Source organism: Cheilinus undulatus, linkage group 24, assembly GCF_018320785.1.
Source record: "Cheilinus undulatus linkage group 24, ASM1832078v1, whole genome shotgun sequence".
Lineage (NCBI taxonomy): Eukaryota > Metazoa > Chordata > Actinopteri > Labriformes > Labridae > Cheilinus > Cheilinus undulatus.
In genome coordinates this window covers 7548565-7565561 of record NC_054888.1, presented here as the reverse complement: position 1 = coordinate 7565561, position 16997 = coordinate 7548565, and the positions used below count along the sequence as shown (strand labels likewise).

General features: G+C 37.6%; 1 protein-coding gene across 1 annotated transcript in view; it reads left to right on the top strand.

The window, feature by feature from the left end:
• Window positions 1-16997, top strand: part of nid2a (nidogen 2a (osteonidogen)) — a 76933-nt gene that overhangs the window by 4927 nt on the left and 55009 nt on the right. The window contains exons 4-5 of the mRNA XM_041781776.1: window positions 15748-15849; window positions 15934-16073. Of these exons, the coding sequence (XP_041637710.1) occupies window positions 15748-15849; window positions 15934-16073 (242 nt within the window). The remainder of the gene's footprint in view (window positions 1-15747; window positions 15850-15933; window positions 16074-16997) is intronic.

Sequence of the window (16997 nt, the reverse complement as noted above, 5' to 3'; positions counted from 1 at the left end):
CACTAAGGTGATCCCCATTTCACTAATTATGAGACTACTAGCACCAATTAGCTGGACCTCTGTTAAATTAGGTCCGTCACTTTAAAGAGGGTGAATATTTATGCAATCACATATTTTAAAGTACCAGTATCTGGTACCAGCGATGTAATAATGGTACTCAAATATTATAATATTTATTCATAATTGTATTATTTACTCTGTCATCATGTAAAAGGCCCACACTCGGATGTTGAAGTTCTCGTGAGAGACAGTCCCAAATTCCTAGAGGATGTGCATCACTTGTAATCAGCTGAGGGTGGGGGGCCTATTTGTAATTCCCCTTCCCCTCCTAATCTGCCTCTTAACCTTTTCAAACGGTCAGAGGTCATCTTTTAGGGTCATCAAAGTGCCTCTCGTCTCATTAACCCCTCCTCCAATTCACACACAGGTAGACGCAAACATGCTTGACCATTCCTGCTCACATGCTCTGTTGGACATCGCTCCCCTCCCTGATGTAAGCCAGTTAGTAGTTAATAACTCGGTTTACCATTAAAGTACTCGTCTACAACAACCCGGTATCGCCACGTTAAACATACTTAAATTTGAGAAGTAGATTTAGAGAAATTAGGATGTGTGGTAATTACATTCTGATTGTTTTGCTATGCACCTGTCCTTTCACCAAATACAGTATCTCTGCCTGCTAGTTAACCTTATTTCAACTCTCCCATGACCTCCAGAGAAGGCTTATTTGACACATCCATAACTTCTGCGCCTTGTCAAACATGCAGTTTAGCACTAATTATAGGGAAAATTGGACATTTCCAGAAAGAAATGCTCCATTTAAAGTAAAACAAACCTCCTTTCATTACCCACTTAAAATTTTACTCCCTTTATTTGTGGGGATGCCATCTCAAGATAAATGTCCTAATTTGTAAGTCCTAAAAATCCATAAGCATTGACGTATAGTTTTTTGTAGTTTATGCTGGCATTAATTGGACTTTTAAAGGGGCAGTCAGGCATTTTAAGAATATACATCCATAAAGTTGGGACGCTTACAAGAGACGAAAAGGAAAGGATAAGTTAGAAAAAGTTGCAGTCAATGCCAAAATATAGCCGTGTTTACTGTGGGTGCAAAGAGATGGGATCCTACATTTCCCAGAATGCAACTCATCTGCATTCCACAAAAAAGCATCCATCTTTTAAAGTTAAATTTATAGTTTATAGAGCAGGCAGTCTTCAAAGAATATTTAGAGATAACTTAAAACAGAGATGGCTAGACGAAATCTTGATGGTTTATTTTTGTCATTTTATAGACTTGTTAAGCTAATTCAAATCATTCAAATAGCTCCTATAAACTTGATTTCTTTCTCCAGAGAGTTACAGCCTTTCAAAATAAAGCTTTATCTAAAGGACTTGGATCCTTGTGTTACTGAATCTCTGGGACAAACTCCAAGTAAAGCCATGCCTCCTGAATTTATTGATCAAACAAACACTGCTTTGTTGTTCCTGGTCTGTAGTGCGTGGGATGGAGGGATGAAGGGAGTGGCAGATTTAAGGAAAGCCCCCCGGTGATCTCACCGTCTCCCTCCCTCCGTCTCATCTGTTTGTCCTTCTCTTAACTCTTGTGGTCTGGTTTCTTTTATGACTTCTCCTGATTGATGAAAGGCAAACAAATCAGCGGTTTTATCTCATTTAAGGCCAAATATTGGACTTCTCAGTGTTAGCAGAATGCTACTTTAAGTTTGACGTCCACTTTTAAGGTGAAAATGTTTTATCACATGCTCGGGAGGGGGTTGTTGTGTGATTTAAAGACTCTGTCTGCCTTGTCAGATTGAAGCAGTCGGGGTCCCTGCTGGGATTTACTTCAGCGGGTCCCTCTCTGCGCTGATAGCATCTCCCCCTTTGAAGTGATTAGCCAGAGGTGCTGGGTGGGGTGCTCTGGGGGGGTTGTGTGGTATGTGTGTGCGAACTGATTAACCTAAGGTGTGTGTTTGCCAGGATGTATATTGGGAGTGACGAGGTGGGGTGGTGTTCTGGGGGAAGGGGGCAGACTGTGCGGTGTTCAGGGTCCGGATACGGAAAAGAGAAGAAAAAACAGGAAAATACAGCAAAGAAAATGAATGCAGAAGAGAGAGAGTTCACATCCCTGATAGTCGGGCTTGTGTTTTCGATAAAATTAGTCTAAAAGAGGCTATTATCTTAATTGAGAAATAATTGCTTCACTCAAAACCAAAACACACACACACTGTTGTATCTACTACCATGTAGCTCATTTTGCTAATGACCTCAGCCATTTTCACAGAAAACCTGGCCTTCTGTGTGTTAATGTAGTAGGAAGTGTTTGACTTTTAGCATCATTTTGCTAATGCTTCTTCACATTAGGACATCTGTCATGTTGGTGGATTCTGTTACACTCTCTACCTTCCACTCGTAAGTTTAAGAAATACAAGTACTTGTTGACAACACAGTAGCACAACGTGAGAGAATGATTCCACGCCACATCCCAAATAAGCTGCTGTTCTCTGCCATGCCCTTGGGCAGCGTTAAGGTGTGTTTTAGCTGTATTTAGTTGTGTTTGGATGTTGCCTGTTGTACAGTGATCCCTTATTGGGTTCTTTTGCTCATGTTTCTGATGGTTTGTTGTTGTTTTCTATGTAAGACGCACAGCTGCACCATGAGTGAAGTTATCAACTGAGTTAGAATTCATACCCTAGCTTTAGGAGTTATTGCAGCTCTCTCATACTGTAAAATACTTATCACTCTAAAAGTGTAGCTGAACTAGATATAGTGTGGAGCGGTATAGACACTTTTAAAGTCTTTTAAAGCCTGAACTGCCTGGTTCCAGATCTATTCTGTTGCTACTGTGAATAAGGAAAGATCATATTTCACTGTGAAACTCCTTAGTTGCTACTAAGTGCTAAAAGTTAACCTTAAATTGAAAACTTTTCACCTTTACATGAGAAAATTTATAGACCAGTACTTTTACTGTTACTTAAATACATTTTAACCTTTGTAACTTTAACTTAACTTAAGTAAAACAGGCGTGTACTTTTTCTACCTCTGGATAACAATATATAAACCTAATTACATCAGAAAAAGGCACCCTTACTATTTTATATTGTACTCGTATTTGTTTTACTAAGTCCAATTTATTCCCACTTTCTTCTAATTTGTTTTGAAAGTTAGTAATGTTAGCATGCTAATGGTATAAGCCAAACCTTTGAAATACTAAACAATAACCCTGTTTCTAACAGGCATGTCAGTAAAATTTGGCCATGTTAGCATTTTGGCATTAGCATTTAGCTAAAAGTATAACCTTCCTTACATACTCTAGCACCATCATCAGATTTAGAAAAGAGTTTCATTCCAATTCTTTTTTTCAGTCAAATATTCGCTAAACTAGAATAATACCCATTTGATTAGTTTACACATTTGGCATGCTAATGCTATTAGCTTAAAATTTTGTTAATATAAACAACAAACCTGCCTAACATGGATATGACAGTAAAATTCAGCCATGTTAGCATTTTGGCGTTAGCATTTAGCTTAAAGTATAACAATCCCCATGTATAGTTTATTCTAGCAGCATAATCAGGTTAAAAAGGTTATATATTGAATTAATTTTTCACCAAATACTAGCAAAACTAGTACCATACCTGTTTGAACAGTTTGCATATGTTAGCACGCTAATGCTTTTAGTTAAACATTTGAAATACAAAACAATCATCCTGTTTCAAACAGGCATGTCGGTAAAATTTGGCCATGTTAGCATTTTGGTGTTAGCATTTAGCTCAAAGTGTGCCATTCTTAGATATATATATAGCTTACAGAACGTGTATTTGTTGCATTATAAAAAAAGGAAAAAAAATACATCAACCCTTTTCTACATAGCTTTATTTTAAGTTAACATTGATTTTTGGACCATATTCACATTAAATTGTCTTTGTTATCTGTCCATTGCGTTGTGGAGCCTAGCTTCCTTACAAGTAGTCTGAGCACTCTCTCCTTAAAGAGCCAACACAGACTGGAATCTGTTGTGGCTTATATGATTATTATTACCCAGGAACTCATGCAACCCAGCTACAAAAATGCTGAATTGTCCCTTCAAGGCATAAAAACATATAAATTTGGAAATAATTAGTAGTAGCTATACATGGGCTGCTAAATGTTATTGAGGGCTCTGTGGCGATGCATACCAAAAGGGGGGATCATAATATGAAAACATTTGAATGGAAATGGCATGTATGGTATGTCTACAATATTGCAAATGTGTCCTGAGGTCCCCTTCCTGAGAGCATTTCTGAGTACAAGCAGCCCTCAGAGTCTCTTCAAAGCTGCGTCTGCTAAAAGGGAGAGTGTTGGAGGCTGTGGAGCTTATTACATGTTTGCTGTGTGAAGGTCAGATGAGGCTGACTGGATGAATAAATGACTCCTCTGTTAGATTTGGCCTTCACCTTTCATATTGCTTTCTTGTCCTTGGTATTCTGTCTTCTTTTCTTTAGCACAATAGGAACTGTTGTTTTCTTTTAGAGTTATTTGTTGTTTTTAGGGGGGCCTAGCAGCGACACAGGGGGAATCCCTTGAATCTTGTGAAGTGTTACTGAAGTTCAGCTTTTAAAATATGCCCCAATGTGTTTATCAGTCGCCTTTAAAGCTGTTTATATCATGTGAGAGTTTACCTCATGTTGCGGCTTTACAGCTCAGTAATAGCCACTTAAATCAAGACTTTGGTTGTTTATCTCTTTGCTAGTTACGTGTAAAGTCATCATTTTCTCATTTGTACTTGTGGGAAGGATGTTCATGTGCTGAAAGCTTGCAGATCTGAGAAAAGCAGCCCAACATGTGCTCTTGACTGCATCAAAAAGCTTTCATAAGCCCTGAAGTTGTACAATTTCCTCAAGACACAAAAGAGCAGGGAATCCTTTTGAGTAGAGCTAAAGTTATTACAGGCAAGAAAAAAAAAAACTGGAGCAAGATTTTCGTATGACAACAGCGAAAAACTGACTGCACTGTTCCTGGCTACAAGCCTGGAGTGTATGTGTGAGTGTGTGCCAGTTCCCACGCTGTAGGCAGTTCCGTTTGTAGCACTCTGGTGAGGCTGGCAACTGGACTGCAGCTGCTCTCTGTCTCTCTCTGTGCCTGTTTGCAGCTGTGCTGCGGCCGCAGAGCTGAAAAACCAGCGACCAACAAACAAGTGTTAGACATCCATCCTTAACCTCCCTCTCTCTCTCTCTTCCTCGGGATGTTCCTGGCTAACCCAAGTGGGATCCAGCTTTAGATAATTACAGCGTGATTCAAAACATTTGCTGCAGAGTGTCGAGTCACTTATTTGAAACACAGACAAGATGAGCAAAGTACATTGTGCTTAAGTCATAGGCTGAGTAGACTAAACTATATAAAGACAGAGTAAAGCAGCGCAATTTATAAACAACACTAGACAAGACCAAACAGAGGTAAATATGGTGAGACTACACCGAATGAGACATAAAATTGCTTCCACACAACACCTGCTATGTGTTAGCAGCAGCTGTAGGGTTTGTAAAGCTATAATTAAGCCTTGTCAAGTCATATAGCTACACAGGTTACACGTTTGCTAATTAACAGTTCAGCATTGTAGGGAAAATTGGATGCTTGCAGACTTGGTTCATAAAGTGGACGTTAGATTAGAAGAGCAGAGCAGTTTTCCAAAGATATAGCTAGTAAAGCCAGTTGTTAACTTAGCAGCTAGTTAGCTAGCAGGCTGCTAATTCAGCTCATGTTTCTTGTGTAATTTATCCTTGGAAATAGTGTAAAAGCAAAGTGCCTTAACATACAGAGAGAACAGAGTTTTAAATGGACTTGTTATGCCTTTGTTATAGAGATATGACAGTGGATGGAGTCTAAAACAGGGATGAGAGTGGGTAAACACATGCTAAAAAGGACACAAGTCAGACCTGAACCCAGGCTTTCTCTGTACATTAGGCACCACATAACACTAGACCATTGGTTCCCAACCTAGGGTCTTGGCACCCCAAGGAGGGGGGGGCGATTAAGATCTCAGGGTGGGCGTGCAACCCTGTCCGCTCTGAGTTTGTCAAAATTAGATGTGCATCTATTATTTAAAAAAAAAGATTAAAAACACAACATATTGGGCCAACGTAAAATATTAAAAAATGAAGAAAATCAGTAAATTTTTTAGCAAAAAATTTAGCATTTTTAGTTCTATTTTTTGTGATTGTTAGGTTGTATATTTACACGAAAAAACTCATAATTTCAGAGTATATAAAGTCTTAAATTTTGACTTAAAAATCCTACATTTAAAGAGTATTAGTGAAAAATGTACAAAAAAACCCACAAACTGAAAATAGTAGTTGGATTTTTCGATTTTATAATCTCGAAAATTCTAAGTGTTGGTTCACTTACATTTAATTCTTTTAAAGAAAAAGAAATCTATTTTTTTTCTTCATGTAAATTAACAAACTTTTGAACTTGAGAACTTCAAGGTTTTTCTTAAAAAAACAAACAATTATGGTATTATAATTTTACTAGAATGGCCCTAATACACCATTATTATAATGGATAGTTAATTTGAAGAACTTTTGACAAGAACAAGTCAATGTAAGCCTATTATTTGGGGATTTTGTCGGTATAAACAGTTCAAATTGATGCTTATTTTTTCCCAAGTAGGTCCTAGGGGGCTTAGCTTTTCTTAGATAAGAGTAAAGGGGGCCCTGAGGAAAACAGCTTGAGAACCACTGCATTTGACCAGTGGTTTTCAAAGTCTTCTTCACCCACGTCACACCTAATATTACGCCAAAATCACAGGGCACACCATATTCATATCCATGCAAAATACCCACTGTAAAACATGATGCAGTATCTATTTTTCATGAAGTTGTAATAATAAGGAACTGTTGCACAAATTCCCAAGGCACATCTAGACTTCCCCAAAGGCATGCCAGTGTCTTATTTTTGGAGCTAGCTTAGCTTAGCATAAACAGCTAGCTAGTACAACAGAACAAAACCTACCTGATAACATGCGTTAATGCTCACTATTTTATTCTAAAGGACTCTGATTCATACAAAAACTGTAGACCTTAACACTAGGTTGCCAACAGGGTAATGTGGGGTGTTTCTACCAAGCAGGACCATTTGGTTCAATAAACCCTGATCTTTCTGATGCTAATTTTAGTCCAGCCTTACTTAAAGTGATGGGAATTTTTAGCTCTTTTAACAGATCCAGATCATTTGGCTCAGCTCAGTAATAAGAGCCTGTCTCCCAGCTCCTAAACAGCTCTTCATTTGGTACAATTTTTGCTTTTTTTATATCTAATAATGAAAAAATAACTGGCTCCCAAATGAGAGAAGGCTCTCGTCATTCACTTTGGAGAGCTGGCTCTCAGAACAGGCTTGTCCACTAACAACATCACGTCTGTTCATAACTCAGTCAAGTTAAGTCTAACCAAAAATCCAGGGTTTTTTTTTGTGAATTAGTCTATTACCATAGCCTTTAGTGATGATCCTTTATTGACTTTGGTCCAACCATTAGACTTGGATAGGCACACTTAGTACCCTAATGGAAGGGTGCCAAAGAAGTCGGGCGGTACTAGCTAGTTATTATGGTTCCTGTCACAGCTTATGACAATGGAAACTCAAATGACCAAAGTAAACCGGACCACTTGGTAGAAACACAGCTATAGAAGTGTCATAAGAATATTTCAACACATGGAATCTTAACAATCAACCACTTATTTTTGGAGATAACCATGTTTTTAAAGCTCCTGTGAGTAACTTTCAGTTAGTGTTATGTTTGGCGACCCGTAAGGACAAAGAAGTGCCTCGTTGTTTCTTTGCTTACTTTAAACAGTCAAACATATCACTATCTGATCATTTTTGCGATGGAAATTGAAAAAAAAAAAACGATTTTCATTGTTTATCTGACACCTACCCCCCATCAGCAGGCTTTAACAAAAACAATATAGGGGAAGAAATCATGTCACTGATAATCTTGTTTGTTTTGATCGGTCATAAAGAGGCATTAGAATGAATTTAACTCTGTTTCATACGCACTAAAAATCTCCCTACAGGAGCTTTAAGTTAGCTTGAAAGGTGCTTTAAGTCTTGGTTCTAAGCTAAGGTAACCTTCCTTGGTTTTTGCTTTATATTTAGGATGCAGACAAGATTATTGGATGCTAATAGCTATTGCAGTTGTAGCCCCACATTTGAAATAGGTTTGTAAATTGAATATCTCATAACACATGAATAATGTTACTGAGCTAATTGCAGTCGATGAACTTTCTGAACTTTAATTTCAGCTGGTGGGTATTTGCAGACTTCAGCCCCCCACTGTGCAGCAGACAGCCTTTACAGACTGACGATGTTATCTCATAAACTGTCAGGACGTCCCCAACAACAAACATTCGTCTGTCCTGGAGAAACCTCATGCCTTTGCATGTGTCTGATCAGTGCCAGGAGTGTGAGGAGACTCTTTAAAACAAGGTGTGACAAAACCCTGTAGGTAGGTCAAGGGTCTGCTGTGTTTGGGGTGGGGGGGTGTCACGGCGCACACATACCGAGCCACACACACACTGAATGTCTTTGAAGTGTGTTTGCAGCAATTTGTTGTCCTCCAGCTGTGAGTCTATAAAGCACACGAGGCTGCTTCACACAGACAGAGTCAAACAGAAAATGACCACACAGACGGAGGAGGGGAGGAGAAGAGACCACAAATTAAAGGAATAGTTTGACATTTTGGTAATGACACGTATTTCTTTCTCACCAAGAGTCGAGTTAGACGCTTCTTACCACACTCCTGTCTGTCATCAGATATGAAGCTAGTGTTTGTGGCTCTGTCACTCTCTTACCCAACTCATCATACCAATTTAACCAAGACACTGATGTGACAGTTTTTCTACAAATCAAATTTGATTAAAGATTCGTTGAGCTAGTGACTGATCTTGAAAAATGTTGTTGTTTGTTTGTTTGAGATGTTGGCTTGGCTGTAAATGTATAATAGGGCTGGTTAGTTTTAAAGCTAATGGAAGCTTAAAAGCATCTGAATAGAGCTCAGTTATTAGTGTTCAGATGACTGTGTGATTTTCCCTACAAGGGATGTGGATTTCAAGGGAAAATTACTTTTTTAACTGGCATTAAGAGAAAAAATTGGATTTCTCACAGACACATGGGGATGTAGCCTACATCTAGTACAGGGATTGACAACTTTGGTCACCAAGAGGACCATATTAATTTCATTGCCAATGCTAAAGGGCCAAATTGTTACAGATTCTTGCATATTTTCAATTTAAATCCTAGGATTACTAATAATGCAATTATAAGTAGAATATAATGCTTCCATGATAGTTAATTATACCAACTCAAGTTTAAATAGAAATCATTAATTTAAAGAGAAACACAGAATAAAATCAATGTCAAGCTGCTTTTTGAATGCAATGAAAATGATAGTAACTTTTTATTTTACTTGCATATTTATTTTTCTTTATAAGTGTATTTAGGGATGAATATAAAAAAGTTCGGTGGAAACAGTTGCATTAAATCTACTACAAAGCAAAAAGAAAAGTAGTAACAGAAATAAATTAAATAAATAATAAAAAATAGAATAAATAAAATGTAAGTAAAATAAAATCAAGATAAAAATTAAACAAAGAAATTAATAAATTAATTCTGGAATTTTCTTAAACAAATTTACCCCCACCCCCATCCCCCGCTCAAAAAAAAAAAAAAACATGAAAAATAAATATGACTAAGATATATACAAAATAAAATAAAGATTAAAAAATTAGCTAAATCAAAAGATGTTAAAAAAAACATATTTCAGATTGTTTAAATAAAATTAAAAAAAAAAACTGAATTAAAGAACTGGCCCTGTTTCTGTTTTCATGGCAGATTTTGTCCGATTTCTTTATTTTTATAATTCATTAGAATTTGAATTTGCCTTTTGGGGCCGCATTGAGTGAGGTTGAGGGCCATATATGGACTTTCCCCTGATCTTGTATGTCAGTTTGATGCTGACACAGTAGGAACTAAAATTAAGGGGTTAGCAGATTTTGCATATCACCATGGTGATTTTAACCCAAACACGATTTATTTTAGTTTACAGTACTAAGTGAGATAGATCATTTGATCTATCTCACTTAGATCAGATTGATCAGATCTTAAGCAATGGAACATTCTTTAAGCTAAGGGATTCTCCGTCATTGTCTTAGCATCTCCACAGTCTGTAATGCGGCTGTTTTGTCATCTAACACAAGGGCTCTGTTTCTGTAGCTGCCAAAGCTAAGGCTCTGGGGTTATGTTCTAAAATGTATGTCAATAAATTTGTCACTGTATTTGTTTTATTCTTTTTGGTATCAATTTTATATTGCAGTATTACAACATTAAAATACTGGACACATTTAAATCAGGAATGCACAATATTATCTTTATGATATTGATATCAGCAAATATTAGCTTAAAGGTTAAATATAGTATCCATAGATATGCCAATTTTTTTCTGTAGACTGAAAACAGCTGGTTTTGGGTCAAAAGATCAGCATGAGAGAAGAGATCAATATTTCAGCTTTTTTCAGGTATTTACGTCTAGATTTGATACTCAACTCAGAAAATAGCCCCTTTTGTTAGAACCCACACATTTTTCATGTGAGCAAAAGTTTTTGAACATGTTACTGACAGGTGTGTTTTGTTTCCAGAGTGTGTCCTATTACATTGATTATTCACACAGTAAGCGCTAAATGTCTGTGCTAGGTTTCCGATTTGACAATGCGGATTCCGCCGTGGCCGTGGGACAGTAGACCAAGTCTTTCACCTTGCAGGGCTCAACGAGGGGACCAGCATCTGCGGTATTGCAGACATTATAGCATGCCGTTGTGGTGAAGAGGGAGGTGAGCCGGAAGGCAAAACTCTCAATTTAACAATCGATCTTTGTCCCAACCCTCACCTATGATCATGAACTCCGGGTAATGACTGAAAGAACAATGTCCCGGGTTCAAGTGATCGAAATGAGATTCCTCAGGAGGGTGGCTGGTCTCAGCCTTAGAGATAGGGTGAGGAGCTTTTACATCCGAAGTACAGCCTACATGTCGAAAGGAGCCAGCTGAGGCAGTTCCGGCATCTGATCAGGAGGTCTGTCCAACTGGAAGGAGACCCCGAGGTAGACCCAGAACTCGCTGGAGGGATTATATACCTCATCTGGCCTGGGAATGCCTTGGAATTCCTCAGGAGGAGCTGGAAAATGTTGCTGGGTAGAGAGATGTCTGAGTTGACTTGTTTAGCCTGCTGCCACAGCGACCCGAGCCCGGATAAGCAGAAGAAGATGGAAGTTTGGGATTTGGGTTTTGCCTGTGCAGACTGCATTTACAGTTAGAGGTGTAAACAAGATGGAAAATCAACCAGAGCCATTGTCAAACATCTGCCTAAGCCAGTGCAACCATTTAGAATGTCCCAGAGTAGAAAGAAAGAACTGGTGTACTAAGGAATAGACGTCAAACAGGCAAACCAAGGAAAACAGGAGCAGTTCACCACAGAAACATTGTGACAGCTGTAAAGAAAGACCCTAAAACAACTGTTAGTGACATCAGCAACAACCTCCAGAGGACAGGAGTGAAGGTATCACCATCTACTGTTACTGACATCAGAAACAACCTCCAGAGGACAGGAGTGAAGGTATCACCATCTACTGTTAGTGACATCAGAAACAACCTCCAGAGGACAGGAGTGAAGGTATCACCATCTACTGTTAGTGACATCAGAAACAACCTCCAGAGGACAGGAGTGACGGTATCACCATCGACTGTTACTGACATCAGAAACAACCTCCAGAGGACAGGAGTGACGGTATCACCATCGACTGTTACTGACATCAGAAACAACCTCCAGAGGACAGGAGTGAAGGTACCACCATGTACTGTTAGTGACATCAGCAACAACCTCTAGAGAGAGATGGAAGACAAGCCTCAAAATCCTGGGACAAAGTTTTATGTACTGATGAGTCAAAGATGAACCTTTCCCAAAGTGATGGAGAAAGAAAGGTACAACTCATGATCCCAAGTCTAAAGAAACATTTTTTCTTCCAGTTTAAAGAAAGATGCAACCAAACTGATTGGGAAATCCTTCATCATCAGGCAAGATAATGACCCAAAACATACTGCCAGAACAACAAAGGAGTTCATCTGGGGCAAGAAGTAGAAGGTTTTAGACTTGCCAAGTCAATCTCCAGACTTAAACCCTAAAGAGCATGTATTTTACCTGCTAAAGAGGAAATAAGAGCTGAAAATGTTGATTTTTTTTGTCTCTTATTTATCTATTGATGTCAAACCCAAATGTTTGGAGTCGACAGCAAAAATAAAGGAACTGGCCTCGCTGTTCCAACGCTGCTGGATGGGAGTGTATCTCCCATTAAAGCAGACCTATGGCCCCCCTTCCAACTCTGCCAACCCCCGGCATCTTTTCATCTCTCTATCAGCCCAGAGCTCTCCCTCTTTCACTCTGTCCCCTCCTCCTTTTGCTTCTCATCTTCTCTCCCCCCTCCCAGGAAGAAGGAGGGGCAGCCGTGGAGGAAAATACAGACGTTTAACAGGGATATTAAGGACAAAGAAAAAGCAGATCCTTCATAGAGCTCCAGCGTCTTCTCCTCCTTCCCTAAAGACAGAAAAAAAGAAAGACCCCCTCCTCAGTAATTACACAGAGCCTGGGGGTGACAAAGTCCTCCCCGCCCACAAACAACAAGATAGTTTAAAGATGTTGATGTAAACAATTAGGAACACACACGTACATTCACATGAGAGAAGAAGAGTTGGAGGGACGTCTGTGTTGTTTAAGTGTGTCTCACATTGTAACGATGTCTGTAACATCATCATGAAGGATGTCCAGACGCACAGGAAGACAGCTGTGGAGATCAACATCTGGGCTGGGGGTTTAGAGACGCAGACGTGCATTTCTGGGTCTGAGTGTTTGTTCAGATAATGTGATTCTGTCCCAAAGGAAACAACATTGAATCACTCACAGTCTTCCCCTCTTTCACTAAACCAGAGTCTCTTCTAGCTGTGGTTTTTAGAGGCAGAGTGGGCAGAGCTCACCCACTGTCATTTAGGAAATAAGTTCCAGGAGTAACAATCCAATGTTTAGCAAAGGAATTCCCTCATTCATCTCCTTCTGTTTATTTATTCTATCCCAATTTACCTCGAATAGATGTTTAAGAACCCACACACCAGGGTCAGTATGTCAGTAATTGACGGTGGTCGGAAGAAGGGGGTGTGAAGGGTGTGAATTCTAAACATGATTCCCAGCGGAGCGAGAGATCAGAGAGGAAGAGGAGGAGACGGAGGGAGGAGGAGAAGAGAGGTGTGAAGTTTAAATATGAGGTGTGAGTGTTAGAATAATTTAGAGGTGGTGGAGCGGGGCTGACTTTGTACACACCAAAGGTGACCTCAGCCTTTTAACACCAGCAAAAGAAACATATGTACATAACACCTTTGGAATTATCTGCTACAATCTGGACCATCAGGGGCAGAACATTTTAAAATGTTCTCAGTTTTTTGCATTTTATTTTTTTGTTTCTTTCATTTATTTGACATAAGTAGGACCTGATCAGTTTTAAAATTTCATGTATTTTGGCTGCATATAGGCCAGTTTGTCAGTTGTTGGGGGTCTTCAGTCAGAAGAAATGGTGTCAGTCATTTAGAGAGATAGGGTGGTGTTGTTTTTCCTATTTTTAAATTTCTGCCAAAAGTTGTGCATTTTTGGAAGTGTTCCTTTCCAAAATCCATACATGTTCCCTAAAATTTCAAAGAAATTACCCAAAATTGCAGTGAAAATTCTTGATAATCTTGAAGACATTACAATACAAACTCCACAGAAATTAAAGTTAATCCCTGATTATTATCAATTAAATTCCACCTTAAATTTCTTGTCAAATTCCCCCAAAAAATACTTATTCTTTTTTTTTTTTTTTTTTGAAATGTCCATAAACATTCCTGAAAATGTCCACAACAAATGTCCCAAACATCCAAACATATGTTCCCAAATTACCTTGAAAAGTTTAAAACCACACTGAGATTTTTATTTTGAAATATCTGCCACATGTTCTAAATTTCTTGGACATTTCCTTTTTCTAAAATCCACAAAAGTGCCCCAAAATTTCAAAGAAATGTTCAAAATTTTCTGTGAAAATTCTTAAAAATATTAAAGACAACCCAGTAAGAATTCCCATATAAATTCCTGAGAAGTTTCAAGCAAATTCTCCCTAAAATTTCTTATCAAATTCCCCCCAAAATGAAAAAAAAAACTTTGTTTTTTTAATTTCCATGAAAATATCTGAAAATTTCCAACAAATCCTCCCAAACATCCAAACAAAATTTCCCAAATAAACTTGAAAATGTAAAAAAAAACAAAAAAAAAAAACAAAACAAGAAACCTTGAGAGATGGATTGTGGACTCATTTTGCTTGTTATTTTGATTTTGACATTTTCATGAAAGTTCTAAATTTCTTGGACATTTTCTTTTCAAAATTCAAAACTAAATTCCCCTTAAAATTTCAAAGAAATAGCTTAAAATTACTGTGAAAATTCTTAACCATCTATAAGACATTCAAGTAAGATTTTCCAAAAAAAATCCATGTAAAACCCTAAGAATTTTTAAGCAAATTCCCCCTGAAATTTCTTATCAAATGGCCCCAAACATCCCAATAAACCAAGTTCCCTTGAAAATGTAAAAAATGTCAAAGCAACTTTCCCCAAGACTTCTCATGAAACAGTCCAAAATATACAAACATATCCTCAAAAATTCAGTTAAAATACCTAAAAATTTCTAAATTGCTCCAGACATCCAATCCAATTCCATGTGAATCCCTGAAAATTTTCAAGCAAATTTCAAGCAGATTCCCGAAAATTTCAAAGAAAATTCCCCTTAAAAATTTCCCCCCTTTTTTCCAATTTTCCACTGGGTGCCTGAATTTAAATGAATTCCCCCCAAAATCCAAAGAAATTTCCCAGATTACCTTGAATGTCTTTAAAAAATTCAAAGCAACTTTTCTAACTTCAAATAAAACCCTAAAACATATACAAACATATCTTTAACATTTCAACTAAGATTCATTCGAAAAATTGATAGGAAATTATCCCAACATTTCATGTAAGTTTCTCAAACTTAAATGGATATTATACAACTATCTTAAACATTCAAATTGCAGTAATGATTACTATGTTGAAGTAAATGTAATGTCCTTGTATTGTACATAGGTCTCAGGAGGTTAAAGATTAAATCAAGATCATGTTAACGTTGCTGAACAGGGACCCCTAGGGCCGTAAAGGGTATTACAGGATTACAGGATTGTAAATTAATTTTTACTACATCTACAGAGCATTTATCAAGTTATTTGCTCCAAAAATGAGGGGATTTAATTATATTAGCTTTTTTATTCATTTGAACATTTCTATAAGCAGACAATTGTGTGCTAATGTCACACTTTAAAGAGCTGGAACTCAATTTGGCAGCAAAGCCAACTTAGCAAAGTAGAGTTTTAGTGTAGCTATGCAGTTTTATGGAGTCATTCTCTATAAAACTGGATGCTTATGAAATCCCATATTATATCAACGCAAATAGAATAGTAACATAACATAATTAGACTCTAAAGCTTTCATTTATCTTCTTTTTAACCATTCATCTTCTCTCTTGTCTATGTTAGCCAGAAATATTGCAGTTGTTTCGATCTACACTCCAAAAGTTTACTACTGTCGCTCAGCCTCAAACTTACACTGTCTCTGCTTCTCTGTACAGGTCAATACGTTCCAGGCAGTAATTGGCTATGATGAGACTGACTCATACGCTCTCTTCCTCTATCCTGAAGATGGCCTGAACTTCTTTGGGACACGACCCAAGGTAACTTGGTTAACACAGCATTGATATTTTACAACTGTTTTGAAAGTTGTGTTGACATGTTTTGTGCCCTTCTTACTCTTCCAGGAATCTTACAATGTGGAGATAGAACTTCCTGCTAGAGTTGGATTCAGCAGAGGAGAAATCACGTATTTAATCTTCTCACGGACTGAAGGACCTCACTACAGCGTGACCAGTGATGAGCAGTCGGTGAAAAACCTCTACCAGTAAGTCAGAATTGTCAAAGATGCTTCACAAAATTTAACTGTATCAAACTTGGGCAGTGTTGTAATGAATCTTTAGAGTTAGCTTGGCAAATGCTAGCTGATTAGTTATATGTAAGTTGTATATCATTTGATTTGAACATAACTTATACCTTATCTTATGATGATGATGTAGCCTATGCTAATTTTAAAAGAGTGGCTAATTGTGCCTTTTACAGTAGTAACTTGATCTTTCTTCTAAATACAGCAGTTTGATACAAAAGCAACAAGCAAACATAACACTTAGATCGCAAAGCTAACTAGCAGCTAACAAAATAAAGCAGCAGCTGTTGTCAGTTGTTAACGCCAACTGCTAATTAAGCTAAATAAATAGCTTTACTTTGGTAAATATATGTGTATACTTAGAAATGTCCCCTAAAAGAGTTAATCGACAAATAAGCAGTGGTTGCTAACTGACTTACAGGCTGTTTATAAAATAGTATGTCAGCTAGCTAACATAAGCAAGCAGATATTTTGTCTCGTCTTAAAGAAATAATAATGCAATGGTAGTGATTTAGCCTAAATGTAATAAAGTGCTTTGAAAAATAATGTTTTTTTTAGTTGGATGACATGAGAGGTTATTAGAAATTGAAAGGCAAGCAAGTAAAGAACTAGCTTTTTAAAGACCTTGGTAAATTAGCTTAAAAGCATGCTAGCATGCTAATTTCTTCCAGCTAGTAATTGAATGAGCAAATAATCTGCATTTTAATCTGTTTGCTGTTGTTGCTAAAAACAACAAATTCTGTACTAGCTAGCTTATACTGAAGGAATATGAATACCAATAGGAAGCTGGTAAATAAAGAATAGGAAGGGCCCCAGGACAGAACCTTGGGGAGCGCCAGTAGAAACTGGAAAGGGAGAAACTTCGTAATTTTGAGTTGTATTAAC